The following is a 25,490-nucleotide window of genomic DNA, read 5'->3' as shown; positions in this document are numbered from 1 at the left end:
TTTCACCTCCTCCTGAAAATAATTGCAGGGCATTCATTGGGGACCTTTCTGGCTCTTCTGTAGAGGAAGACATTGTCAGGGTAGAAAAAAATTTGCTTTGTGGACATCTCTCTTGAGTAGTGAAAGGAGCTCAGTTACTTTCATGTTGATTGAAAGATACTATTTTTTATAGGAATAGCAATATCTGGACTGCGAACACTGTAAAGACTCAGTGGAATTTTTGTGAGAATGTAGACTTATAAATTCTGTGCTTTTATACAACGTGTTTTGGGTCTGCATCAACCCAGTTTTTACACATAGGTCACAGAACTGGAGCTGTAGAATCTTGGATGTCTTTGTTCCTCAGAGCCACCTTCTGGTCCCTTCAAAATCAGTGGGGGTTGGCCTTTGATTTCAGTAGGACCACAGAATTGTCATTGGAACAGTCAAGGAGAGAAAACAAAGTCTTGTTTAAAAAAATGTTGGTATGGGGAAAGTTGGAAAAGCAACTGTACAATGGATATTGTGTAAAATATGTTTTCTCTTAATGACCTTCCAGCTCAGATTGGCTCTGTTTACTTACAAATCAAAAGCTGGTTTGTCTAACTGCCAGCACGGCAGAACTCGGTCTGGGATCTGAATATCCAGCTGTGTCTTTTGCCTCTGACATCCTCCCAGTAATAAAAGTTGTGTGGCTGGGATTTGGCTAAAACTGCGAATGATGTGTGAGCCAGAATTGAATTCAGCTTGCTCTTCCTCTGCAAGACAATAGAAGTTAAAACTTGGTTGTGTCAATAAAATAAGCATATACAGCTCATAACCCCTCAGGGACCAGATATGATGAATAAGATGCTCTTTTTCCATCATCACATTACTAACCCTGACCGATGTTAGTAGTAAGTCTGTGAGAACTCAGACTTTTGTCTTCCACATTTCAAAGCCTGAGCAGAAGCTTTTATGGAGTTTACCTGTGAAGATGCAGCAATCTAGAGAATAAGCAGAGCTAGGACAACCTGTGCAGTGCCATCTAATTCAGGTTCTTTGTTCTTCACTTTCAAATTCCCTGAAGGGTAGCAATGCTAAGTGCTGCCCTTGTTCTGTAAGCCTGTGCTCTCTTAACAGCTTCCCTGCAGACCGATAAGGTAACAGAGAAAATAACTTTTTCGTGGGTGAACTGGTACTGCTCGCATGCCTGTTGGCTTTCCCGTTTCAGTATTTTCTCCAATGGTATGTTAGTAAACGAGGCTGCTTTGTGTAGCAGAGTCTCTCAGATTTTGCAGAACAGAGGTTTCTGTTCGGTAGCTTGTCAAGAGTTTGGATGCTGCACCTTGTGAGACAGAGGCCACAGGAGCGTGTGGGGATGGAGAGGTTTCAGGTCCTGGGGTACTGTCTGGATGTAGGCGAAGCTGTCTCAGTTCGTAGGGGGCAATGCATAACGAGAATTTTGCATAATGAGAATTTGTTTATTGTAGGGTCTTAGAACAATGGCGAAAGCTCTGGCTGCAGGACAGAAGAAGCAGTTTCACATGGGGGTTGCACTTTGGCCACCTCATTGTAAAACACTGCTTGTAAAGTTCTTTCCATTAATAAAACCCGATTTGACATGACTGAAAGCTCCTCCAATTGACAGTATTAGTGTGAGCCAGTAAAGGGGTCCTAGAATCTGAGGCTCCACAGATGCTTCAAGCCGACTGCACTGGGGTGTTGCTCTGCAGCAGCGTGATCCAGGACTGCCTCTTGAAGCATCCTGCAGCAAGAGAATTCCCATTTGTATTTTCTTGGCTGAGTTTGTTGTGACATGCCCTGTTATTTTTGCCTTCTGTGTCCATTCTGAAGTTCCCCCAGGCATCCCTTCAAATGAAACATTGCCTCACCGTGGAAGTGAAGCCATTAAAAGTGAACGCGTTCGCCAAACACTTGGAGCAAATACAGTCAGCTCTCGTCTACCAGAAGTGGACTTGTGAGTTGACATTGCAAAATTTGGGAAGAACAATAGGCCTTTCTTGAGCAGTTTGATGCAGTTTTTCAAAAAGCTGAGCTGTGCTGTTATTTTTTTTGCCACATCATGAATGAAGGTTTTATATTTGCATAGAGCAAATGTAGAAGGGTTACTGAGCAAGGGGGTTAGGGCATAGAGCTTCACACTTCAAAATCCTTTTGAAGAAATCTATGTTCTCTGCTGACCTCTGCTAAGGTCTTGGACTTTTCCTATATTTCACTTTCATCCTCTAAAAATCCTTCCTCCTTGCAGAGCTGTGAGGATGGACCAAGTTTCCATACTATTCTCATAGATAATGCTGTATAAGTGTTAAGGATCACCATTAGAGTCTTCCTTGTTAGTCAAAGGGTTAATTCTTTCTCCAAAGAAGGAGATCTGATTTAGGTTTGGCAGGGGAGGAGGGAAGACAGAGGATTTTGTTCTGCAGGAAACTAGGTCAGCAGGTTTTTATTATCGTGCTTGACAGCCCAATGTGGTTTGCATTTAGGAATGAACTTGGTTGACATTGCGTATGGTTGATTTCCTCTTCCCAGAAAGCAGCCTCGGACATCGCTCCCTACCTTATGGCATTCCCAAATTGAGTGCAACAGAATATTTAGCTGAAGTTGTGAGTTTATTAGACATGTTTTTAGAGTGGTGTGTCAGGAGTGCCTCAGGAACACAGGATGAAGACCAAGATATTTTAGAGAGGAGGAACAGTCGGCCTGGAATCTTTTCAGTCACCGAAGTGCATCGGAGTTGCAGAGGTCTTCATTGTTTTTACAGCCCATCTACCGATGATTGTTCCTATGGCCTGTAGCATTGTTTGGGTTCTGTGTGGATGTAGTCAGATTCTGATCCTAGTCCTGCCAAAGTAATTTTGGAGTAATCCCCTTGCTTTCTTGGCAGCTGCTGCCCTGTGTGGCTGAAGTCACAGCGCGGTCCTGCAGATAACTTAGATGGGGAGTTTGCCATTAGAACTTATGGACCATCATGACTGATGAAAGATTGGAATAATCCAGAATCTGTAAGCTTAAAGCTTTCTTGACCATATAGCCTGGAGTGTGTTTTTTTTCCTGGGCAACTGAGTCTAGTAGATACCTGTGTTCTTTACCTCTGCTTATTGAAGATCAAACTGTGGCAGACATCATGCATGTTGGAGAACTCAGACTGTCTTTCTTTACAGATTATTTTTACTTTACTAAATAATGAAAATCCAAGTATGTATAACTTGAAAACAAAGTAGATGGATTTTTTTAATTGTAAAGATCAGTTAAGGGTGATGGAGCTTAGAAAAGCTATTGGTAATGTCTAGGAAAATATTTGAGTAATAGGATTTAAGGCTGAGCATCTATTTTGAGTTTTATACTCTTGTTGTTTTACAAACTTTAATGTGACTTAATGGCTTTTCAGTATAATAAAACCATCTAATTCTGTCCTGTTCTAGTCTTTATTCAGTTCTGGCATCAGGAAACCCAGACATTTTTGTAAACCAAGTTTGGCTTTTAAAGCTGAACAAGGAAAATACAGGCAATACTGAGAAGAGACAGCAATAGGCTGCCAGCAATTCCTGGAAATAATGGAGTTTCACAACCATTCCCTGCAGATTGGACATTTGGGGGGAAAAAGTATCCTTGTGGCTTGCATGGACAGAATAATGAAAATGTGAAGTCTGTTGATAAGGTTTGTTAGGGTAAAAATTCAAATGCCATTCTTAAGTTTAAACCAAAGAGCAGCATATCAAATGCTTTAAAATGGTAACGTCACAGAAATAACAGAGGTCAGAAAATTGCATACGGTCTCTCCCTTTAATGTTGTATTAGGCTGTACGTTGTAGTTGTCCAGTATGTGTGAAACTTTAAGCATTTTCAGCTGCAATAAATGTGCTCATGTAATCATCTTTTGAAATATGAACACGTTAAAAGCTGGGATTTCTGTAATACTCTTGTGCTCTTACACTGTTGACATCTGTGACTGAGAGTCAAGCGAATGACAGTGCATGTCACAGCGAGAGGCACAGAGAGGGCTTGTAGCAGGCAGACACGTACACACAACAAACATCTGAGCTGAGGCAGCATTTTGAAAATTGCCTTCCGCATAATGAACCAGAAGGGGTTGTAGGAGAACCTCCACAGCTTCGTTCTGCAGTGACTAATAATTTCATTCAAATTCGTTGTGACTCAGAGAAAGTCACAATGTTACTGGAAGACTTGGGTTGTATTCCTTACTGTTTAGATTGAGCTAAGTTGAATTAAACTCTTAACTCACGAAATGAGAGATGAAAAAGACTCTTTCTCTTGTAGTAGCTCTCCAGAAGGTGTATTGGATCTCTTGAGGCTGTCAGCCATGTGAAGCTTTTGGGATGTGACTCATAAGATAAATAGGCTTGGTCATTCTCGCTGTGAATAAAAATGAGTAAAATCTTGCATTTTTACAATTTGTTTTTCCTCCCCTAAAGAGTTCAGAAAATATCACAAATCATTAGCGTATCGGAGCTGTCACTGAAAATACAGTAGCTTCTGGGTTGAAACAGCAACTGTTAATAGCAGTCAGTAATGCCATGTGTATGAAAATTGTCTGCTGCCGTATATTTGTGCTGTTTCAAATGAATGAACTCAAGGGTTTCTAGACTGAAAATTAGATTGGTGCTGCGGAAGAGCAGTGCATGCACGTCAGCAAATGAACAGATGCTTGCAGAAGGCTGCGGGATAAAGAGACGCCGAGTAATGCTGGTGTACGAAGTAAGCCGTTTGTTCCCATTAGGGAGCTCTGCTGCATAAAGGACGCAGCCTGCAAATTTAAGTACGTTACAATGTTCTCCAGTATGGCTGAGATTAGAGGCCAGTCCAGTTAACTGCAGAGTAGTCACTTGGTGGAACAAACATGAAGGCATTAAACTAAAATCGTCTTTCAATGAGCAGTGGCTTCATATGGGTGCATTCCTTTTTTGTTTTAAAGTGTAACCCTATCTTTACCAATTAAAGTCGCTGTTTAATGGTTAGAATATGATCTCCAAGCTATGAACACAAACCCTATTTATCCCTTTTGTGGGATAAAATATATTTAGTCTTGCTTTATTTGTTGTTATTATTTCTTCTTAGTGTTTTAGCCAGTAAATAACTCTGTCCTTTGATAGCTGTTTACAGCTGGGACCAGGCTGACAAGAATGGTGCTCTGTGTTGTGCTCTGAGGAGGGAACCCTGCCAAGTAGCTGTCCTCCTGTTTCCCATGCCCAGGTACCATCTCCAGGCATTCCCCGTCCTGGGAGAGAGGGAACTGCAATCTTCTTAAACGTGGCTGCTCCCTGCCGATCTTTTCTGAGAATGAGACTCAGTTGATTAATTTTGTTGACAACTTATTCCAGGCAAAAGATGCCACACTGAAAGCACTGGTAAGCTGTAGACATGGGTCCCACGTAATATTACTCACAGCGGACTAACTCTATACACACCAGTGTGTGCTGGTACCGTTCGTTATTGCTTCAGACTGGTTGCTTGTGTCTGCAAGATTACTGTCCAATGTGATGCAACTTTTGGCCTCTTTCCTTAGATGCCAATAAGAAGATTAATTAGACCAGGACTGAAAATATATTAGTATTTAAGGGAGATACATTTTTTTCATGTGCTGTTTTGTCTTATTTATGCATTATACTCAGAGGTACTGTAAGGGCAGACCCTGTGTACAGAGTCAGCACAGAGCTTCCGCTGGGCTTAGTACCCTCTGTATGTACAAGGAGGTAAGGAAGGACTTTTTCTCTCCTTATTGCAGGACAGTGGAGCAGTGCTGTGCCGTTGGGAGATGTTTGCTATACAGCCTGTTCAGTACCCGCTCCTACAGTGGCTCATTCTGTTGACACTCACAGTATCCTTCCCCAGTACCTTGCTGGGGCCTTTGCGCAGCTCACGAGGGATGTCTGGCTCCACAGCACCCCCCGCCAGTCTTGGCGGTTGGACTTTCCCAGTCCAGAAGCGTCTTGGAAGGTTTCCCAGTTCTGCCATTCTGCTTTTGGTGCTCACAGCTCCAATGACTGACTCCTGACGTTTATAACCAGCTTGTGCTGCGATTGCTGCAGCCTGGTGCCTGTTTGCACATGGGGCCTTCTGATAAGGCAGGCATTTGTCCTTTCTATTCTTAACCCATTAACATTTAGAAGAGCTGCTCTCCTCACCTCTGGAGGCTGTGTTCCACCCCCTCCCCCAATATCCCTGTTCCTGCCAGATAAGATTACGCCTGGCTTCTATATTGATCTAAAAGCAGAGCGCCAAATGCAGCCCCTGCCAGTTCAAGGGCAAAGCCTGAATCCCTGTGAGCGAGCTCACGTGCTTTGGTTCAGGAGTGGAAGGGTAGTGCCCAATGGCTCTTCTTGCCCTCTCAGCAGAACCCGAGGGCAAACACAAGGGCGTCAGTTCTTTATTGTACCAGTAACATGAACATCATGGCTGCAGTAGGAACCCGCCCAAATTGCTGAGGCTGCGTCTTTGCGCCATTTCCTCTTCTTCATCTGCACTTAAACCAACGAAGGGGTTGAAGCGGTCGTTACACACTCATTTGCTTGAGGCAGTATTCAGTGTTGTATTCAGTAGCCAGAACATGGAAACAAAAGCCGAGATTCCTTTGTTTTAGGCCAAGCCTACCTCAGCGAAAGCTGCCCTGTGTCACTTGAACAGATCTCTTCATCTGTGCCTATGTACTTCCCAGGTTTTAAAAGTGGCGACCTCTTGGCAACCTGGGGAATTATAAATAGCAAAAACTATTATGGGAAAGTGGCCGTATCGACTGATGTATGTAGCCATTCGTAGTCAAATACAAAGTTATTCGTTCTTTGGTAAAAATTAGGCATTGAGGTAGTCCCAGATGTAGGAAATGCCAATAAGAAGCTGTAAGGAGTAACTGCAGAGAGCTGGTTCAGCATCAGCTCCCAGTGCCCTGGCTGTCGCACGGCGTGTGGATGGGCCTTTGTGAACAAGGGAGTCACAGCTAGTATTGCCTCAAACATATCATCTGAGAGTCTCCTGTGCTAGTTCTGTATCTTGGTATAAAGTCTACACTTCCAAAAGGAGGTTGAAGTTTGGAAAATACTTGGGAAACAGTGGAATGACGAAGGATGTGGAAGACAGGCCCAATAACGGACATTTAAGGTGCTTGAGTTATTTGCTTTATCCATGATGTGACTTAAAAATGGTACAGAAGTATCAACACGGGGAAGAGTTTTGTTGGATGAGGTCCGTTGAGTTGTTGCGTAGCTTATCGAATGAGAATAATGACCACAGGGGTCCCTGCTGGCTTTAAAAATCTATGACAATGATAATAACTACAATCAATCATAAGAATTAATTAGCTGGCAAGCCTGATTTTCCACTGCAAAACCAAAAGCCACTGGAGCAGGATGGATAGAAATTTATTGCAATTATTAAATGGTTTAAAATAAAACACTGTGATTTAATGTGCATTTATGACTCTATCCTAAGCTTCAAGCAACTTCCATGAAATTGAGGAGGCAGGCTGTATACTTTTTCCTGCCAATGTTTAAGAGAAAGTAAAACCACTGAATTGATGGAAGTCTCTGACTCAGTTTTAGAGTGAATGACTCCTTTTAGTTGTCTTACCTTACCTAATTCAGAAACTCGATAATTCAAAGTTGAGAAGCTCATTTGAAACTGAAGGAGGAAAGCTCTTTTTCATCTTGTGGTCTGTGAATAAAAACAGCCATGAAAGTCTGTTTTACTATTTTTTTGGTGCTTGAAGAGCACGTGTGATCCAAAACCAACTGCTTTATCTCCTGAACTACAGTTCACATTGTTTACTGGACCTGTTAGGTTTGAATACTATGTTGTGGTAAACTTTTCCATTTATTTCTAGAAATGTAATATAATTTACCCAACTGTTAGAAAACAATTATTATATCCTGTTCTAATGACTTGGAGCTTCTGCTTCCATCTCAACTCAAAATTGCACAAAACCTGAATAAAAATTCATTTAGTGGGGAAAAATACATCACGCCATGATTGTTAATAAAATAAACTGTAAAAATTAACTTCTGTGCTTAGCTATAGTTGTTTTAGAAATAACTAAATCACTTATTTAAAATAGGTGGAATGAAATCACGCTGTCCCACATGGCAGACAGAGGAAAGATGGGAATTTGGCTGCATTGATCCCACTCTTTGTGAATTTTCTTGTATGTGAAAAGTAGCCCCTCGTCCCTGGGGCGTTCTGAGGGTGCCTGTGCAGCAGCCACTGCTCTCCCGTCAGACACAGTCACTGGCTGTTGGAGCAGCCTAGTTGAGAGCGACAAGGCACAGGAACAGAAATGCCCTCTGCCAGTGCTTTTAGAGCTCCTGATAGACACGTCTGTTTTTCTGTTGTGCATTTGTGGTTTTTTTTTCCCATTTTCAAATGTTCTATGAAGTAAATTTTTTATCAGTGACTCAGAGCAAAAGAAAATTTCATATTTCTGTGATAAGGTATTAGATGTCTGGGCAAGCCTTCAATTTAAAAATGGGTTTTTTTGCTTATCCAGTGTACTATACACGCTGATATGTGAGTGTGCAAACCTCTATTTAAGATTAAAACACCAAAAGCATGGACAGAGGAAGCAATAAAACATTATATAAGAGAAAATTCATCATTTTCGTGACTTTGTTAAAAGAAAGCCCAGATGTGGGAGTAGATATCTACTGAATCAATCATCTTCTAAGCCACAGATGATCAGAAAATTAATTTAAAAGGAAAAAAACCACGAGAGAGATTAGAGAATAAACCTGCAGAACTTAATGTTTAAACAATGTAGCCCGGACTAGTTTGGCCTTACAGAGAGTTGCATTAACAGTAATTTATTTAGGAATGTTTAACCCTCAGGATTTAAATTCAGGAGACAGACCTGCGCGGTGGTTACCCAGGCTGAAGGACAGGATTGCTCCCGCGCTTCTGCTGCAGAGTGTGTCGGGAGAGACAAGTCCCCAAGCGGAGCTCCAGTAAGGAACCGAGATTTTGTGCTGATTGCAGCGGTGCCAGGATTTTCTGTCCCCGCCCTGTCCCGTTATCCCGGTACAGCTGTGCACATCCACCTCCAGAGGAGCACAAGGTGGCTCTGGGCCACACTTTTACAGAACATGGGGGCATCTTTCCATCAATGGTTTGAGGAGAGGCGTGTTTTTATTAAAGCATTCTCTCTTCAGCTCTTATTGAGCAGAGACAGTGAGAAATTCCTGCAGGATTGCCCTCCCTGAGATGAGGAGGGGTACGCGCGTTGTTGAGCAGGGACGTTGCGGACTCCCGCGGGTCCCCGGAGCAGAACCGCTCCTGCGGGAGCGTGTCCCTGCGCCCGGAGAGCGGGGCCCTGCCTCGCAGCGGCGGGGCTGAGCCCGAGAGCTGCTCCGGGCTGCTGCAGCAAGGCTGCTTCTCCTGCAGGAGAGAATTGTGCCATTAGGGTGCACATCTCTGCACCGCCCTTCTTTGTGAGCTTTTTACGTATTCTGTGTGGTCTTGTGTGTCTAAAGCAAGACGGGCTCCGAAGATGTAATTTAGATATACTTCTGCTAGCAACATGTGACAAGGGAAATAAAATACTTACGAATATTTTGACTTGCAAAACAGCACCGGGGTCAAGGTACTCTCGAACAGCTCAGTAGAAACTCCTTTAAACTTGCCTGCCTTCCTGGCCTATTTACAGGCCTTGTCTTTACCCCTAATCCGTTTCAGAAGATGTGTTTCCATTCTGATTCAGGGATTGCCCAGCAGGATGTTTGTCTTAGCACGCAGGGACAGCTGTGGTGACAGTCTCTGCTGCCTCAGGCCCTTAGAGACTCGGGGTAATCAGATGAGCCCCGGCCATGCTTCAGCGCCTTAGCACTGAACTGAAACACCCGTTGTCTGTGGGGGATGATAAAGGAAGTGACCGAGTTTAGAAGTTGGGCAATCATTTCCTGAGGTATAAACTATGAAACTAAATGAAGGTCGAGGAGCCAGGCAGCATGAAAAAAGGATGGTCTCATGTTGGAGAGATACATACAAGAAATGCAGATGATTTGAAGTTAACTCTTAAATACATGTTGAGTAATTTTTATATAGCATCTATCCCCTAGATCCCTATCCAGAGTACAGCTGTACAGATCTATTTTCTGAAATGTTTCTTTTGCTTGCTTTGTGTTGTGTGACAGAGGTATATATACAAAGTTTTCTATTTGAGGAATCTTAGGAGTTACTGGTAACAATAGTAGATACAAGTTAGACAGCAATGGGGTTTTTTGAACTGCTAGCACACTATTTAAAATGCAGTTTGCATAGCAAAAGCAGTGACCAAATCCCTGTTGAATAGTAGCCAAGAGTATCCATCGGTGTGTTTTATTCATGCAGTGTGCCACAGCAGTTAACTCAAATCTGTATTGATTCTATTTATTTCAGTTTAGAAAACATCTCCACTGAGCAGTCAGTGTGATTATTATAAGGACAAGGAGCAACATTTAGGACCGACGGACACACACACACATACACACACATATATATCCAAATCTTTTGCAAAACTTTCTGTCATATTGCTTTTCCTAGGAGAACACGTTACCCTTAAACAAAAGCCCTTCCTGTGGTTCCCAAGAACCTGGCTGCTTCTTGGGAACCGCAGGAAGTGCGTCAGTAATAAATGTACACAGATCCATGGTACGTAGTAGATGGCTGTAGTTACTTGGCTGTCCCAGGAATCCACACAAGCAGAACAGCGGGAATGCTAGGCAGGCCAAAGACACACAGGGTTGAGAAAGTCCATTTAGTGAAGGAACCTACATTAAATAGCTCTGCCACTTGTTGCAATTGTTTCCTTCTGCTTGTGATGATTAAATCACACTGATCTGGTCAACCCAGGTCAACCACAACGTCACCAAGGCAACTGACTAAACCAGTCACTGCCTTCCAGTATTGCCTGCAGCAACCCAGAGTGGTGCCAGCATTTGAATATGGCAGCATGGAATGGCTCACAATTCCCTACTCCAGCTTGTACAAACAAGCTCTTGATATAGCTGAAATGTTATTCAAGTCTCCTCAGCAGCACCAACCAAAATGGATGAGATACTCAAAAATGGGGCTGCGTGGGACCACACCAAGATTCCAAACCGTGCAGTGTGTGCTTGGCCAATATCTCTGTAACATGCCAGGAGAGAGCACTGGTCAGGGGCTACAGACACTTCTTACTGCTTTAATTAGTTTTCAGGAAGAAGTTAGGGCTGCACATAGGGCTGCTAGACTGCAAGGGGTAGTGAAGGAGAGCCTGAGCTATCATTAAAAAGGAAAAGAAAAAAAAGCCTAATCATGTAAATCCCTGTAGTTCATTTCCTCCTAGAAGATCTGTGCTCTGTAATGATATTGCCACAGAAGCCTTTCTTCTTCTGAGTTCACGTGAAAGCTAAATGATTTTATTCCCATTGGCCTTAGTTCCATCAGAATACATGAAATGACAAAGTTTTTCAGGTACAGTGTAAAACTGAATTAGAAGTGGGTGGCTGCGGTACTTCAGATTAGAGCAAACTATTGAAAGGAATAAATTCCTTAAAGGGACATTGCTAGGTTGGGAGTACGTTTAGTGTAACCCCACTACCAAATAGGAAGCCACCAACAAAGAGTGCCAGCAATCCAGAATTCCCAACATACAGCCACTATGAATAGAACTAGATACACTGGTAGGAGGTAAGTAATGCTGACAAAGTATTTAAAAAAAAAAAAAGGCAGATATTTTCATTATAATGAGTTAAATGGTGTAAAAGATACTCATTATGTCAAAGTAGTGAGATGGGATTTACTAGTTTACTCATGGAGTTTTGCTGTTGCTGTAGGTACTGAATCCAATTTTGAGCACTTTAGGTAATTTGTTCTATAGGAAATGTAGCTGTTCTGGTGATGCAGCAATTTAAAAATGAGAAAACAGAACTTGATGAAGCAAATAGGAAATGTGTGCTTTCATTTGTCGCATACTCACCATTTTCCCTAATGTACAGTAAATTTTGCAAATGCAGATGGTGTTTTGTGACGTATAATCTCAGTTTTATTGCTTGAGAGATCAGGAACAAGGTAAATTGGATGCTTTGCTGGATATCGTTGAGCATCTTTTGCCTCCTGTAGCTTCTTCCATTTTGGTTAAAAGGAAGAAAATATTTTTACTGCAGTGCGGGAAACAGAAATACTTTTTTAGAAACTGAAATGGGATTTGGGATTAATCTTCTGTTATCTGATCCTTCTGTACCAAGTGAAGCATTAAATGAAAACAGTTTGACTGCAGTTCCATGCCAAGTCATGCCTCTTCTTCTAACAAGACACATATTAACTATCTCATCGTACCTGCATAATCCTTGTGCAGTAATTTCAATACTTGCTCATTTCAGGGTTGCAGTCTGTTTCTCTGCAATTATTATTTATATTAAATTAATTGCATAGCCTTACCTCCATGCACATGTGTTCTACATTCTTTTGTGACTGTAAACTTAACAAATCTTGACTGAGTTATGTGCCATTTTCTCTTCTTCAATAGTTAATACTGAACTGAATTTCCTTAATAGTGTAAGTGTTCAGTCTGTTTTCAGATGAAAGATTTATGTTTTCATGTAAATGAGTTTTTAAATCTGAGCGCAGAAAAGTCTGTCAAACAATGCTTGAAGAAAGCAAAATTTGTGCTTATTTTGGGGTACAAAATGTCAGGGAATAAAGAAGAGCAATTCACAATATAAGTTGAATACATTCTTCATTAAGTGCATTCTACTTCATGTCATTACACAGCATCAGCAAGATTTAAACCCTTCATTTTGAAAGGAAAGGTCACATCTGTAGTAAATTACGGTCTCTCTTATTTAAACAGTAGCATTGTTATAAATATTTTCTTCCTGTATTTCTGTTTCATAAGCCAAATACTCAGCATTTCTCTTACTCTTGTAAGTAGCCACACGCTGGTCTGCCAAGGCCGGTTTATCATTTCCCTTGAAAAAGACGTTGTATAATATTGCAGATCAAACATTGGCAGACGGAGGTTTGAGCTGTGGGGATGAGGGCTGGAGGCGTTCACAGAGTTTTGCTGATAGATTGAGACTCAAGGGGAGCGCTCTGTGGAGTGTCCGTACGCAAGGGTCGGACAATTCAGCCGGGCTCACCGGTGAGGGGCAGAGAACCGGCTATTGCAGTGATCCTGCTTCTGCAAAATGAGACTGAGTCACTGATTTCATTCGAGCTTTTTCAATGCTTCGCTTTTTAGCCAGACCTAGCAAATTCCCTTTCAGTGGTTTTTTTGATGAAACATTATATTTGGATGTAGGTAGAACAATGAACGTGTCATTGTATCAGAGGAAAGAAATCCAGACAACCTTTCTTACTGGGAATAACGAAATTTTACTGGACAGTGCAATATTGTAGGCCAAGACATGGGTTTATGTAGACTGCTCCTAAGTAACAAGTACATAAGTAACAAGTACCTAAGGAAAAGTGGCCAAGAATATTAATAGAAACAGTCATCTAGGGCTGTGTCATACCAGTGCAGTCCAGCGCACGCTTGCGTGACGCAGAGGTCAACACTTTGGCCTCTGGCAGGTTTGGGGAGTACTTTTAACTAGCTCCTATGACACTGGTGTAATCGTGGATAATGTGCAACTGCTGATGTGTTTTCTGCTCAGTCAAAGGGAGGAATAGGTGAGGCTTTGCAGAGCACCTCGAAGAAGCCTGTTGAAAAGTGAATTTTCATTTGCCCCAGGCAATAAAGCGTATTCCTGGAGCAAGTGTGGGTGATGCAGGGCTGGGCTGTGGCTGCGCTGCGAGCCGGGAGCTCACATGCTCCGTTCCAGGCTCTGCCCCTGACTCAGCTCTGTTGCCTCAGGCTCTCTAGGGAGAGTTACCTGAGCTCTTAATTCTCTCATTATAAAATGTGGAGGTTATTACTTGTTTACTTCCCCATACCAGCCTCACAGGGGGGTTAGTTAATGAACATCTGTTAACGTGCAGAAATAAATGCTGTAAAAGTGCAGAAGTACTAGCGGTCCCTCTCAAACTGATGGCACGGCTGCAGGTTGGTGATCTGCAGCTTTTCCTAATGGGACTGTGCTGTAAAATTAAATAACCATTTTAGCAAGGCATCTGTAGAGCACAGCTGCCCTGTCTGCAAGGTGCTCCCTGTGCCCCTGGTACTTGGACGGTGCTCCAGAGCCCCGCACTGGGATGCTGCGCCAGCACCCGTCTGCACCACTGGAGGAGTTTTGTGACCCCCACGTAACCCAGATGTGGGCAATTCCTAGCACACAGCTCTTGATGAGGGCATTGTGTTCCCAGCTCCAGTTCATTATCTGTTCTCCGTTCACTTCTTTAAAGCTTATTGATGTCCTTACCCCTCTTGCTGGATGTCTTAATCCTGCTCACTTTCCTGCGATGGTATCAGGAGGGCGAAGCGCTGCTCACACCTTTCTCCTGGCACGTTGCAGGTGGCTGCTGGAGTGTGAAGCTCCTGCTCGCAAGAGTTAATCGTATCCAGCCTTTGGCAACCTTGGCCTGGTCCTAGAAATCCGGCTGGGTGCTGGCGGGCGGCCGGGGGCTGCCGGGAGCCTCCTCTCGCCCGACATGTGAGCAGGGTAAACAGGCCGGCGGCGCTGCGGGCGAGGGGAGGCTCACTAGTGGGCCAAAGTTCAGCAGCTGTATGGCGGCCCCGCGGCAGCGCCGGGGTTACTGCCGATCACCCCAGCTGTTGCTATAGCAAAAGCATTGCATAACGCTCGCATTAAACCAGAGCGGGGAGGAGAGGAAGGCTAACTGATAAAAGGTCGTTGTGTTTGCACTAGTTTTATTTGTTGTTGTCGAGTCCCTCTTAGCTGTCGCAAACTGAGTTCCGAGCGTCGTTCCTGGCTGGGCTGCTGCGGATGCTGGTGGCGGATTTTCACCGGCTGCAAAGAGAGAGAGGAGCCTGGCCTAGAGCTTGCTCATGTAATCGTGTAACTGGGGCATTGGCATGAACGGGGCTTGCAAGACAGTGCCTGCAAGAGGATTGTTTGCATGAGTAGAAATTTTGCACGTCAGTAGAATTTGTGGGATCAAGCTCAAAGTTAATAAAGGTGTTTAACTTCTTGATACAAGTCAGTAAAACTTGTGGGATCAAGCTCACAGTTAAGTGTTCAACTTCTTGATACAAGCTGCCTTATAAAAGGAAGTGATTTCATGGCAGCCATAAAATTTGCACCCAGGTAGAGACCTCAGAGCATCAGAACCTCAGTGTTACAAAGACTTCAAGAAGTAACGCACCCGTATCGTCACACAGATCAAATGGATTGCAGGAGATAGTTTTTTGTGGGAGGCCGAGCAGTCAGGAGACCTCTTTTTGGATGGAATTGGTACAGGGAAGCTGGAATGTTGTGACACGGGCAGCGGCAGTTGGAATGAGGCCATCATCCTCTTGAGATCTCTGCTCGAGTTGCATCTGCATTTACATAAGTTTTGGCATGAGAAATAAATGTCTGTGAAGTGACTATTCCGTGCTTTCTCTTCCTAGATGATTAATTAAAATGGCTGAGGGATCGATGTGGCTACAAGCTTTCTCCTGAGGTTTTCTGACTGCAGTTTATTTGATATGTGGAACAGACCATGGTCTATCTCATTGGTAGGAGCGATTCTGCTTTTGGGTCTCCTTCTCTTTGAGGGTCTGACCTGTGCTGTTAAGTCAGTGGCAAAGTTCTACATGATGTACCTATGCCAGAATATGAACTGCAGTTTTGGCCTATACAGTTTGGTGTATTTATCATTCCAAGAGCAAACAGATTTAATATTAAGGTTGTGATGAAGTGGTTGTAGGTTAGTTTGACATATACAGGTTGTGGTATTTCAGTCATTTGCCTCCAAAGAATTTTGCTTCTGTGAGAGGCTTTCTGTTCCTTCCCCTTGGGTTTGCACCCTTTCCACTGTGGGGTCCTGGATGTGTTGCAACGCATGTTACGAACTTCGTGTGCCAGTACTGTAGTAAAAACCTAGCTAGGAAGAACATGCTGTATTCTGCTTCCACCTGTCCACTTACTGCTCTTCTGCCCGAAGAGTGAGCCCTCCTGCCCAGCAGTTTGAAACTGGAAGTCTGTCCTTGAACCAGTGGTGTCAGGACTCGGGTAAGTGGGACATGACTTCGTGGTGCTTGGGTTAATGTACCTTGTCCCAAGCTCTGCCCTGCTGTGCTGTTCTTTTTTTTAAAAGTGTTTTACAAAACAAAAGAAATGAGTAGAGGGGGAGTGAAGTCCTGTGGTCTGCTCCTCAGAGTCCTGGGTTTGCTGGTGATTTGTATTTCAGTTTTAAAACTTAAGTTTTGCTTGTGGGATTGCTGGGCTTTTTACTCTCACTCAGGACAACTTAGACTGTCAAGCCCCAGATGAATTCCTGGGCACTATGGCAAAGCCAATAAGAATAACGAGGACGTGAACGCTGCTGTGTGCTCATCTGGGAACTGCCCCATCGTTTCACATAGGCCTGATGATGCTCATTCCTTGTAGTAGAGATGGTGCTGTTGGACAAATGTGGCCTATGTGAGAAATATCAGAGGGGCCAGAGACATCCTGAAGTGGTAAGGAATCGAGCCCAAGGAGCTGGGTGTTAGCAGAGGCGAGTACACCGTACTTGGGTTTAGGTCAGTTTATTCCTCCTGCGGGAGCTGACATAGACAAGAGCAGATTGTTTCAGGAATGTGGAGCAAGTTTCCCAAAGGCCACGAACCACCGCAGTCCGTGTACGCTGTGCAGGCTTTCCACTGAGCGTTTTCATCAAACGTCTTCTTGGCCTTAAGAGGGTGTTGAACTGAAGTGCTGCTACATATATACCTTTGTCCAGCAATTGTGCTTTTAAGATCCAGTTGTTAGAGGTCTGCAGATGAGATTGCCGGATGATCCTAATAGATCTGTTATTTGTCACTCAGTTGGAACAAATACCAGAAATGCACTTTGCCAACAAATACTCAGAAAAAGTTGATGAATTCTTGTTTTCCTGAACTAGGTAGGGACTTTAATGGTCTACTTTCCAGCATACCTCTCCAAAACGCGAGTGGAACAGACTTCATTTCACACTGCGCTATTGTCTGCTGCCCAAACCACATTTCAGTGGGCCGGAGGAGGAACTGCTGACTCATAATTCAGCATGGCAGCCCCAAATCTCCTGAGACTACTAAGTCTGGCCTCTGACTGATGTTTTCAGTGAACTCTGTTAATGGCCCTCAACAGAGCACACAGAAGTCCAGCTTCTATAAAATGAAAGGGAGGCGTCTTGCCCAGCACTTGGCAAGTCACTGCTGGCAGTCTGCAGGGCTGGAAACTGCTGGTTGTGCTAGAAACCGGCTAAATGGTGGCTGACTGAAAATGTGTCACTGCTGTGGGATCTGTGGCCCCACTCGTCCGATGGGCACAGAAGTATATTCTGGTCACATAATGGCTGTCAGGGCGTAGTGCTAGGGCCTGAATCGTAGGCCCTGAGCTGAAGCTGACCTATAGATGAACCTCACAACCCCGTGCTATGTCGTATTAATCACATATGTAATGTATTGATAGTCTATTTTAGCGCATATATATATATATATATTCCAATGCCAATCTGTAAAAGCTTTGCTATAAGGCTAAATGTATGGTGGGAACGAGCAGGGTGATCTTTCTTTCGCTAAAGGCCCGGTGCAAGGCTAGGGAACCAGCTGCCTCTTGTTTTGTTAGAAGTATTTTACAAGACCATGAGACCAGGGGCCTGGCTTGGGTGGGAAATACGTGATTAAAGACCGAAATAGATAGGGAGACTCCCTCGTATTCTGCCTTTAGTCCTGGCCAGGCTGTGGGAGGAATCCAACGGAGCGAACAACACCAGATGTTTCTGCGTTCGAAGTTATGTCAGGTTGTTTATTTAATTGTATAAAAGCTGGACCTTCTTGCAGTGACTTGGGAGACCTCACCTATGAGTGGACGCACTGCGTAGGACTTGCTAATTGCCGGGACGGTTCTCCAGAATCCTCCCTGCAGCAGGGGCTCCCCACCGACTGCGGATCTGGATGATGATATTAGGGCCATTGGTGATGTGTCTGTCTTAATAACTGTTGCTGACCCTACAGAGTAATGATTAAGTGCATTACCCTGCTTGTTCTCCTTGCTGTTTAAAACTAGAGGATAATAAGCTTGCATTGCCTTATTCTTCTAATACTTTGAAATAGACAGTAAAAGAAGCCAACCCTTCTGTTGGTGCCTGTACCCTTTTCTGCGGGACCCCCACTCCCTGGGCCAGCTAGCAAAACACAGGGACAGCGGGCGGTAGCTGGCCTTGGCTTGGCATGTGGGGTACATGCAGAATAAATGCAACTCAAAGATGAATGAAAATTGTGAATAACGAGTAGCATAAAACAGCACCCGGCTTGAGGGAGAAAGGTAACGGGTGGGAACTGCTTTATTTTTAAAAGAATTCTCTTTAGAGACTTGAACTTAACTGGTTTTTTTTACTTCCGGTCTCATCAGCGATGCAGATACACTCCAGGGTGCCACGTGGTTCTTGCAAACAACCCGTTTGCAGATTTCTGCTTAAATTGAATCCGGGGCTTCTCAGCATAGGTTGGTGTGAATGCACAGAGGCCCCTCCTTCCTCTGGCAGCTGAGTTCAGAGATGTTGAATTTGATTCCATACTTCATGGGAAGACAGTGCAGGGAGTAAAGGACAGGTCTGTGAGATTCCTGGTACCCAGGATTGGCAAGACATGTGTTTTATATTTCAATCTAGAAATCAGACACAACACCTCTCTTAGGAGGATTTTAAGCTTCTTTACATAACTGTCAGTGTACAATTATTTCTGTTTTGCTGCTATGAAGAGTGGAACATAGGAAAGCTGTGACTAAATCACTGATCAGTTCAGAATTAGTTGAGTTGAATTTTGTTTCCTGTCTTACAGAGCAGGGCTTTATGGCCTCTCCAAAATAATTTACAAAAGTTACTTTTTAAAACTAGCTTTAGCCACTGCAGTTTCCATGCATTTCTGTTCTTGAAAGGTGCCACCAATTGTTTTTTTAAAACACATTGAATATGAACTTGTTCCTACAGAGCTTTGTGCTGTAATTTATCAACAAGGCGCTGAGGCACAGACGTCAAATGCATACCAGATTTCAAATTATGATAAGCAATTGTGTCATCTCTGTGAATAGACATTAATCTCTGCTGAGAAATCATCAATAATTCATTAAAAAAAAAAGTACACGGACATTTGGATAGGTCTTTGCAAACAGCCAGTCTTGTGTTTTGTTCCAATTCCTTTGAATTTAAACCCAAAGGGTGCTTATTTCTCAAGCAGAAACCCATGATCATGCCCAAGTCAAAAAGTTTGTTCTCTGGAGATCTAATTACCATTTCCCTTTGGGGAGTTATGCAGGTACTTGGAATATGACCCAGTGGAGCAGCAGGCACAGCTTGCCTGGGCTTCCGAGCGAGGGAGGGAGCTCCTGGCTTTGGGTTCTTTCCCAAAGAGTTAGAGGCTCTGCTTCTAAGGCTAGCCTGGCTTAAGTTATTTTATTGTAAGCTCAAAAGTAAAAACTCTCCGCTCTACCTTAGAAACCATGAAATAGTTTCTGTTTCCACACTTCTTTGAGCTGCTGTGACGCAAAGGTCCCTGCCTGCCTCTAGTCACCACATGGCTTTGCCGCTAATGGTGCACTCGCGTCACTTTGTTCTGTGGGATCTTTTCCTTTCTGATCCAGTTGCGGTTGCCCAGATGTTCATTTCATACAGTTAACTTTGTACAAAGGGCATCCTTTGTTCCAACAAACGTTGTGGTCGTTGTTTTCAGCTGGAAGCCCAGAGCACAGCAGTTCACCTGTTTCCTGTGTAATCCACCATCAATCTACCAACCTTTGTGCTGATTTCATGTAAAATCATTCACTGGGGAGGCAAGGGATAAGGAGAAAAAAATCATACAAAAATGTTTCCTGGTCCCTAGCCTTGGACTGATTAAGGTGGTGCTGCAGGATAAAAAGGCAGTAAGAAATGGGAAAGCTCTTCCATCCTGACCTTTTTGGTGTGTAGTGGAATGGAAAATCACATTAGTATCTTGAAAGTTTTGGCCTGGGTGTCTCAGAAGGTATTAAAGGAGACCTAAACATCTTCTGGACAGAACCCAACTGCCACTCTGCTCCCTTCTCTGTTGCCTTCAAGGCTTCACATCGAGGCAGAGGGGGGGCCCGCCTGTCTCTGTCAGGGTAGGTGACACCGAACTGCTTCCTAATGCACCCAGGGGCCCAGGGATTGCCCTGTTCAGCAGATTCAGAGGGGCAGATCTCAAGGTTATTCTGACTGTAATGTCCCATACAGAGCAGCGCGTCTGCTGTTTGTTCAGCCACGTGGACGTCACATTAACTGTTTAGTTTAACTGAACCTTTAGAGCAGTCCTGAGAACTTAGGTCCTGAGCAGAATAAATTCCATGGAAGGCTTTGAAAGACGATTGTGCGTGTAAATGAAATAAATGCTGTTGCTGAAAGATCTGTGGAAGATGATCGGTGGAAAATTGGACAGGGATGGAGCAGTATATCATGTAAGAAGGGTGTCACTTGGCAATGTATATCTGTGAAGGTTTTTAAATCCCTACCTTGGCCAAAAGAGACCTTCCAAATGACAGGAATCTAGCTATCATGAGCCCAAACATTCCTAGAAAGATGACCCTACAAAATAGTCCGTGCTGCTGGCAGGGATAGCTTTACTGGCAACCCACGTGGCGTTTGAATGGCCAGGCTTAAGGGGAGCTGTGCTCCACAGCCCCCGGCGGGCAAGAGGAGGAGGCCTGGAGAGGAGCTGGCATCAGGCAGTGGATTTTAACATTTCTTTCAGTCCGCCAGCTCTAAGGCTGCCGAGCAACATGTAGACAAGGTTGAGTTTTGGTGTAACGTGCTGATATGATTTGCTCTGGCCTCCTCATAGCTCTCTGGTGCCTGGGCCAGAATATTCAGGACACCCACCATGTTCTTCCTGTGCAGACCTTGGGTGGGGGAACTGCAGGTGCCAGCGTGTGCTCTGTCTGCTCAGCCTGGCGAGGAGCAAAGCAAGGAGGTGAGAAGAGAAAGCCAGGGGTCCTGTCCAATTTTTACTACCAACAGTGGATGGATAAATGGAAATGTACAGGTTTTTGGCTTCAGAACCCAGTGTTCCCTATTCCATTGGTCATTCTGCAACCAGTGAGCCGAGACAGACTGTCCTCCTTACTGCAGCAGCTGCAGCACTACGAGTCTCCATTTCTCTCTCTCTTCAGTCTATAGCTCCCTTGGGAGAACTGGAAATCCCCTGTACAGTGCATGGCTTTCACTGAAAATAGCCGGGAAAACAACATTTCTGGAGCCTTATCCCACTAAAAATATTTTTGTTTGTTTCTTCTTTGCATCTCCTATTTTTCCCTGGTCAACAAGGGCTGCACCCAAGCAGCCACCTGCATTCCATATCCATCATGTGGAATGGCCATAAACATCACCGCAGACCCTGGTAGTTTGGTGGAAATGAGACCAAGTGCCAAACCCCTCTGCCCTTCCCACCAGCACCCTCCAGCAGTATGGGCTGGGAGGTCTCCAGTGCAGGATTTCTCTCCTCATCTACCCCAGTGACTGACAGCAGCAACAAGGAGCCTCTGGGGCAGAGGATGGGGAGGGCGGCTGGGGAGCCGAGTCTCCTGGGCCAAGCTCCAGTCTGCTCCAGGGAATGTGCTAATTTTCACTCCTTTGTAGTCCTTTATCTCAGCCCTTCGACCTTGAGCTCGCAGGCATTATCAGCCTTAGCCAGAAAGGCAGCGTGGAGTTAACCAGCTGAATGCTGGACACATCTGGTACTAAGTCCTGAAGGTAAAAGCACAAGGAACTTCCTTCCATAGCGTGGCAAGTGAGAGGACTTTTCAAGTTTTTATGATACTAGGAAAAATATTTTGTACTGAATGGATGATTTTGTGAACCGCAGCCGTTTTCAAAGTTTGTATGCCCCTACAAAGATCCTGCGGTATGTAGAGACCTCCTGTAAGAACGTATCTGGTGTGCATTGCTATTTGGTGTGTATGAATGTGGGTTTCTTAGTCGCCTTTTCATCCTAACCTGAACCAAATCATTGATATCCAGAGCAGAGGTAGAAGATTATTAGTCTCATGCTTTCTGTGGAGTCCCTCCTATCATGGTAATGCTTAAATCTTCGACTTTACAAAGTATTATACAAACCCTTACAATAGTAAAACAGAAAAGGTAAATACCTGGAGCAGTCTGGGTTAATGTATTGTCAGGTCTGCTGCTGACTTCCCTGTGTGACTCTGGGCATGTCATTTAACCTGTGTGTCCCTTTCCTGTTTACAGAATGAGCAAAGAATACTTCAGTGGCCACGGTGGCTATTAAAGAGTTATGAACGTGCTTATGTACGTGTGTGTCTTGTTTGGCAGGATCAGCTTCTCTGTCTTTGGAGCTTGACAAATAATGCATAAGAAAAATAATTCCTTTTCCTTACTGGGGGTGAGTGGTCTCTCCATGAGCAGCAGTAAGTGGGCAGAAGCAGACTTTTTTTTTGGAATATTCCTGCTTAAACAGTTCAGTGTTCATGGAGTTAATTTGCTCATGCCTTCAGATTGTTTTGTTTCCAGGGATTCTAAACCCTTGCCTCCAGCTGTTCATTTCCATTGAACTAGGGTGATCTTTATCTGTCTAAACTAGTTAAAACCTGCTCCACTACCCGGCAGCTTTTTTGGAGGCAGCCCAATAAAGCCGAGTGCGGTGGCTATGACACCGAAGCCTCCTGGACATCATGAATTCCAAGCCCTACTCTTTTTCTGACCTCTTACTGCTGGAACATCCCTCCTGGTTTAATGTGACTCTTCACTTCCTCCACAGCTCCATTTAATCCCTGTCCAAAAAGGGAATGATATTTGCATTGTAAGTGCCCAGTGAAGAGTCCCTTTTAGACTAAATTACTGCTTTAGTATTAGCAAATTAAGCCTTGACATAACCTCAAAGGAACTGTTTGAAAAACCAAAGCACGGCTAGACTTGCACTTCAACTCTGCTCAGTGTGCACGGTGCTTGGGATGTTTCAGTTGAAGCAATTTTTAAAATGTGCTCATTTAAAGCTTGCTATGACGTGGTGGGACTTGTAATACCTTTGGGGTCAACAGGGCCACTTCCTCTTCAAACATGAGATGGGAAAGTTTTTGTCTTGAGCAGATGAGATGCAGGTTTGTGAAGCTGATGAGACAGCCACCAGATGTACCAAAGAATGTTGCCTGTGATGAGATCCAAATGTCTTGCATGCATCAGGCAAAGATGCTGTCTGTACAAGAGGGAGTTGCCAACACCAGCAGAAGTGTCTGTTGTTGGTAGTACTGCCACCGGGACCGTAGCTAGAATGTGTACGCTGACGTAGAAACACCTTCTCTTGGTGCTGGGGTTTCTAGCAGCACGCTGGTTTGGCCATTCTGAACAGGAATATGTGACACAAGGGTTAAAATGCTAATGGGCAATTTGTAGTTTAGGCTCTTCCTTCTACTACCACTACCCTTAGCAGCAGTGGGAAAATTTGTGGCCAGAAAACCTCTGGTGAAGACACAGGCTGAGCTTTACTTTGGAATGTGCGAAGGGGACATTTTCCTGTTTCGGTGCAGATGTTATTGGCCCGGCTGGCTGGGGAGTCAGCGAGGCCAAGGGAGTGTCGGGAGGTAGCGGCCCCGCTCTCGCAGCAAACAGCTGGACCAGTTCAGATCCCAACGCCCGTGTCTCTGTGGGAAGGCTGTGGAGTCACTTCTGTGCTAAACCACCTCACAGCAATTATCAGACTATCGAAGGAGGGAAAAGGTCTGAGAAAAAGACCAGTTTAACACGGCCTTCAGCAGCTGTGGGTTATGCTATTGTTACTAATAACCTTTTAAACTTGGCGAGCGATGTTTTCTTGGCGTCATTCAAACATAATGACTGGGGGGTCGAATTCTGCTTTTGGCTGTGTAAATATGGAATCATTCTCCTGGTTGTCTGGTGTTATTTTGCATTTGGCTCACGGTCCCTGCCCCTAGAAGCCTGCAATCTGTAAAGTACCTGGGCCCAGTTGTTACTCAAAGCGTACAATAAACAGATGAAGAACTACTATCAAATACATGCAATACAATTATGGTTCTGTTGTGCTCTGGCTGAGGTTGATGGATTATTCCTGTAGAAATGAGGGGAAGCATTTGCTTGTTACTTTCCACGTGTAATGCACCAGAATCACAGAATGCTTGGAAAGGCTTTCAGGAAAATGTGTTTTAAAAGGGGTTTTGAATAGACAAAAATTTTAATGGGGATGAACAAGAATCATTGAACAAGTTAGGTGTTGCTTAAAGTGACAAAGTCTGCTTTAATGGTAAGAAGAAAGGGAGACCTTGGCAAATCTATGAGGATGTTGGAACTGCCAGTTCCCTTTCAACCTCCACTACACAAGCGGCTAAGACTCTTTTTAGTAAGATTCAGTGGGTTTATATGGTAAATAAATTTATCTTGATTTCATCTCTCTTTTCTGGCATGGTCTCTACAAAGTTCTCAGCAGTGAAGTGACTAATTGCACTTCTCCTTTTCAGGGATCTTCCAGATAATCCCGCTGTTGAATGGGACACACAGCTCCTCGCTGCCTTTGTGCTAAAGCATGTAGAAGCCAATAACATCAACCTGGTAACGTAAAACTTTCTACAGCATAAGCAATTTTCACATTACTTTTGAGCTCATGTTCTAGGCTTTTTCCTTCCCTCTCAAAAGCTTACTTTGAAGTCTTTAGGATTTTGATTCTCGAGTCTCTGTGAAATAGTGTAGGGTGGGGAGGGAGTATACGTACTCATTTTTAAAAAATTGCTTTATAATGTCTATCCATTTCTCTAGCTAAATCTTATGAAGCTTCTTTTACTTCACAGAAGTAAAAGCTTCAAATTGGTTAAAAACTGCAAACTGTTGGAACTAGGAAGTTGCACTCTAATAGATCTTGGGGTTCATTAATTGTAGAAGACTCTCTGCATAAGCCCAGCTGAATTTCAGATCTAAAATGGTACCTGAAAGCAATTTTGTGTTTTGTAGTTTAAGACTTCTTGTATTTGTACAGCTCCTGTGCCTTGACAAGTGTGACATAGTCATTCTGATGCTCTTTCAAAAACTTCAGACAACTGCTAGAAGTCCAGAACAAACAGCATTGCTCCACTGACAAATACGGAAAACGATGATGGTGTAGTTTGATGTATCTTTTCTCTCTGGAGATGTTTCTTTGCTTCCCAGTGAGAAATGGACAGTGCAGGAATTCTGCTTTACTAAGTCCTCAGCTGTTTTCTGTATTTTAAAGCAAACATTTTGCCCCTGTTGCTGCATTTCACTGATGAAGAGAGCCCTTCTGGGATTTAGGCTTAGGTTTAGACTTAGATTTGAAGTACATTGGCAGGTGTGTGTTAGAGAGCTGGATTAGGAGGCCTATAGGTCTAGATTGAAGAATATTAAACTGGGGAGATTTCCTAGCACTGGTGTAGGGTTTTTTTTTTTGTTTTTTTCCCCCCCAGAACAGAAATAAGAGCGTAAGCATGGAA

The 25,490-nt window shown here is 43.8% G+C and overlaps 1 protein-coding gene across 1 annotated transcript in view; it reads left to right on the top strand.

Moving 5' to 3' along the window:
- PIGL (phosphatidylinositol glycan anchor biosynthesis, class L) overlaps nucleotides 1-25,490 on the top strand; it is a gene marked incomplete at both ends in the record, with an annotated part of 46,777 nt that overhangs the window by 8,452 nt on the left and 12,835 nt on the right. The window contains one exon of the mRNA XM_009866665.1: nucleotides 24,507-24,597. Coding sequence (XP_009864967.1) covers nucleotides 24,507-24,597 — 91 coding nt within the window. The remainder of the gene's footprint in view (nucleotides 1-24,506; nucleotides 24,598-25,490) is intronic.

Source organism: Apaloderma vittatum, unplaced genomic scaffold, assembly GCF_000703405.1.
Source record: "Apaloderma vittatum isolate BGI_N311 unplaced genomic scaffold, ASM70340v1 scaffold15013, whole genome shotgun sequence".
NCBI classification, from domain to species: Eukaryota; Metazoa; Chordata; class Aves; order Trogoniformes; family Trogonidae; genus Apaloderma; species Apaloderma vittatum.
Note: the sequence above shows the minus strand (reverse complement) of the source record. Positions and strands in the feature narration are given on the sequence as shown.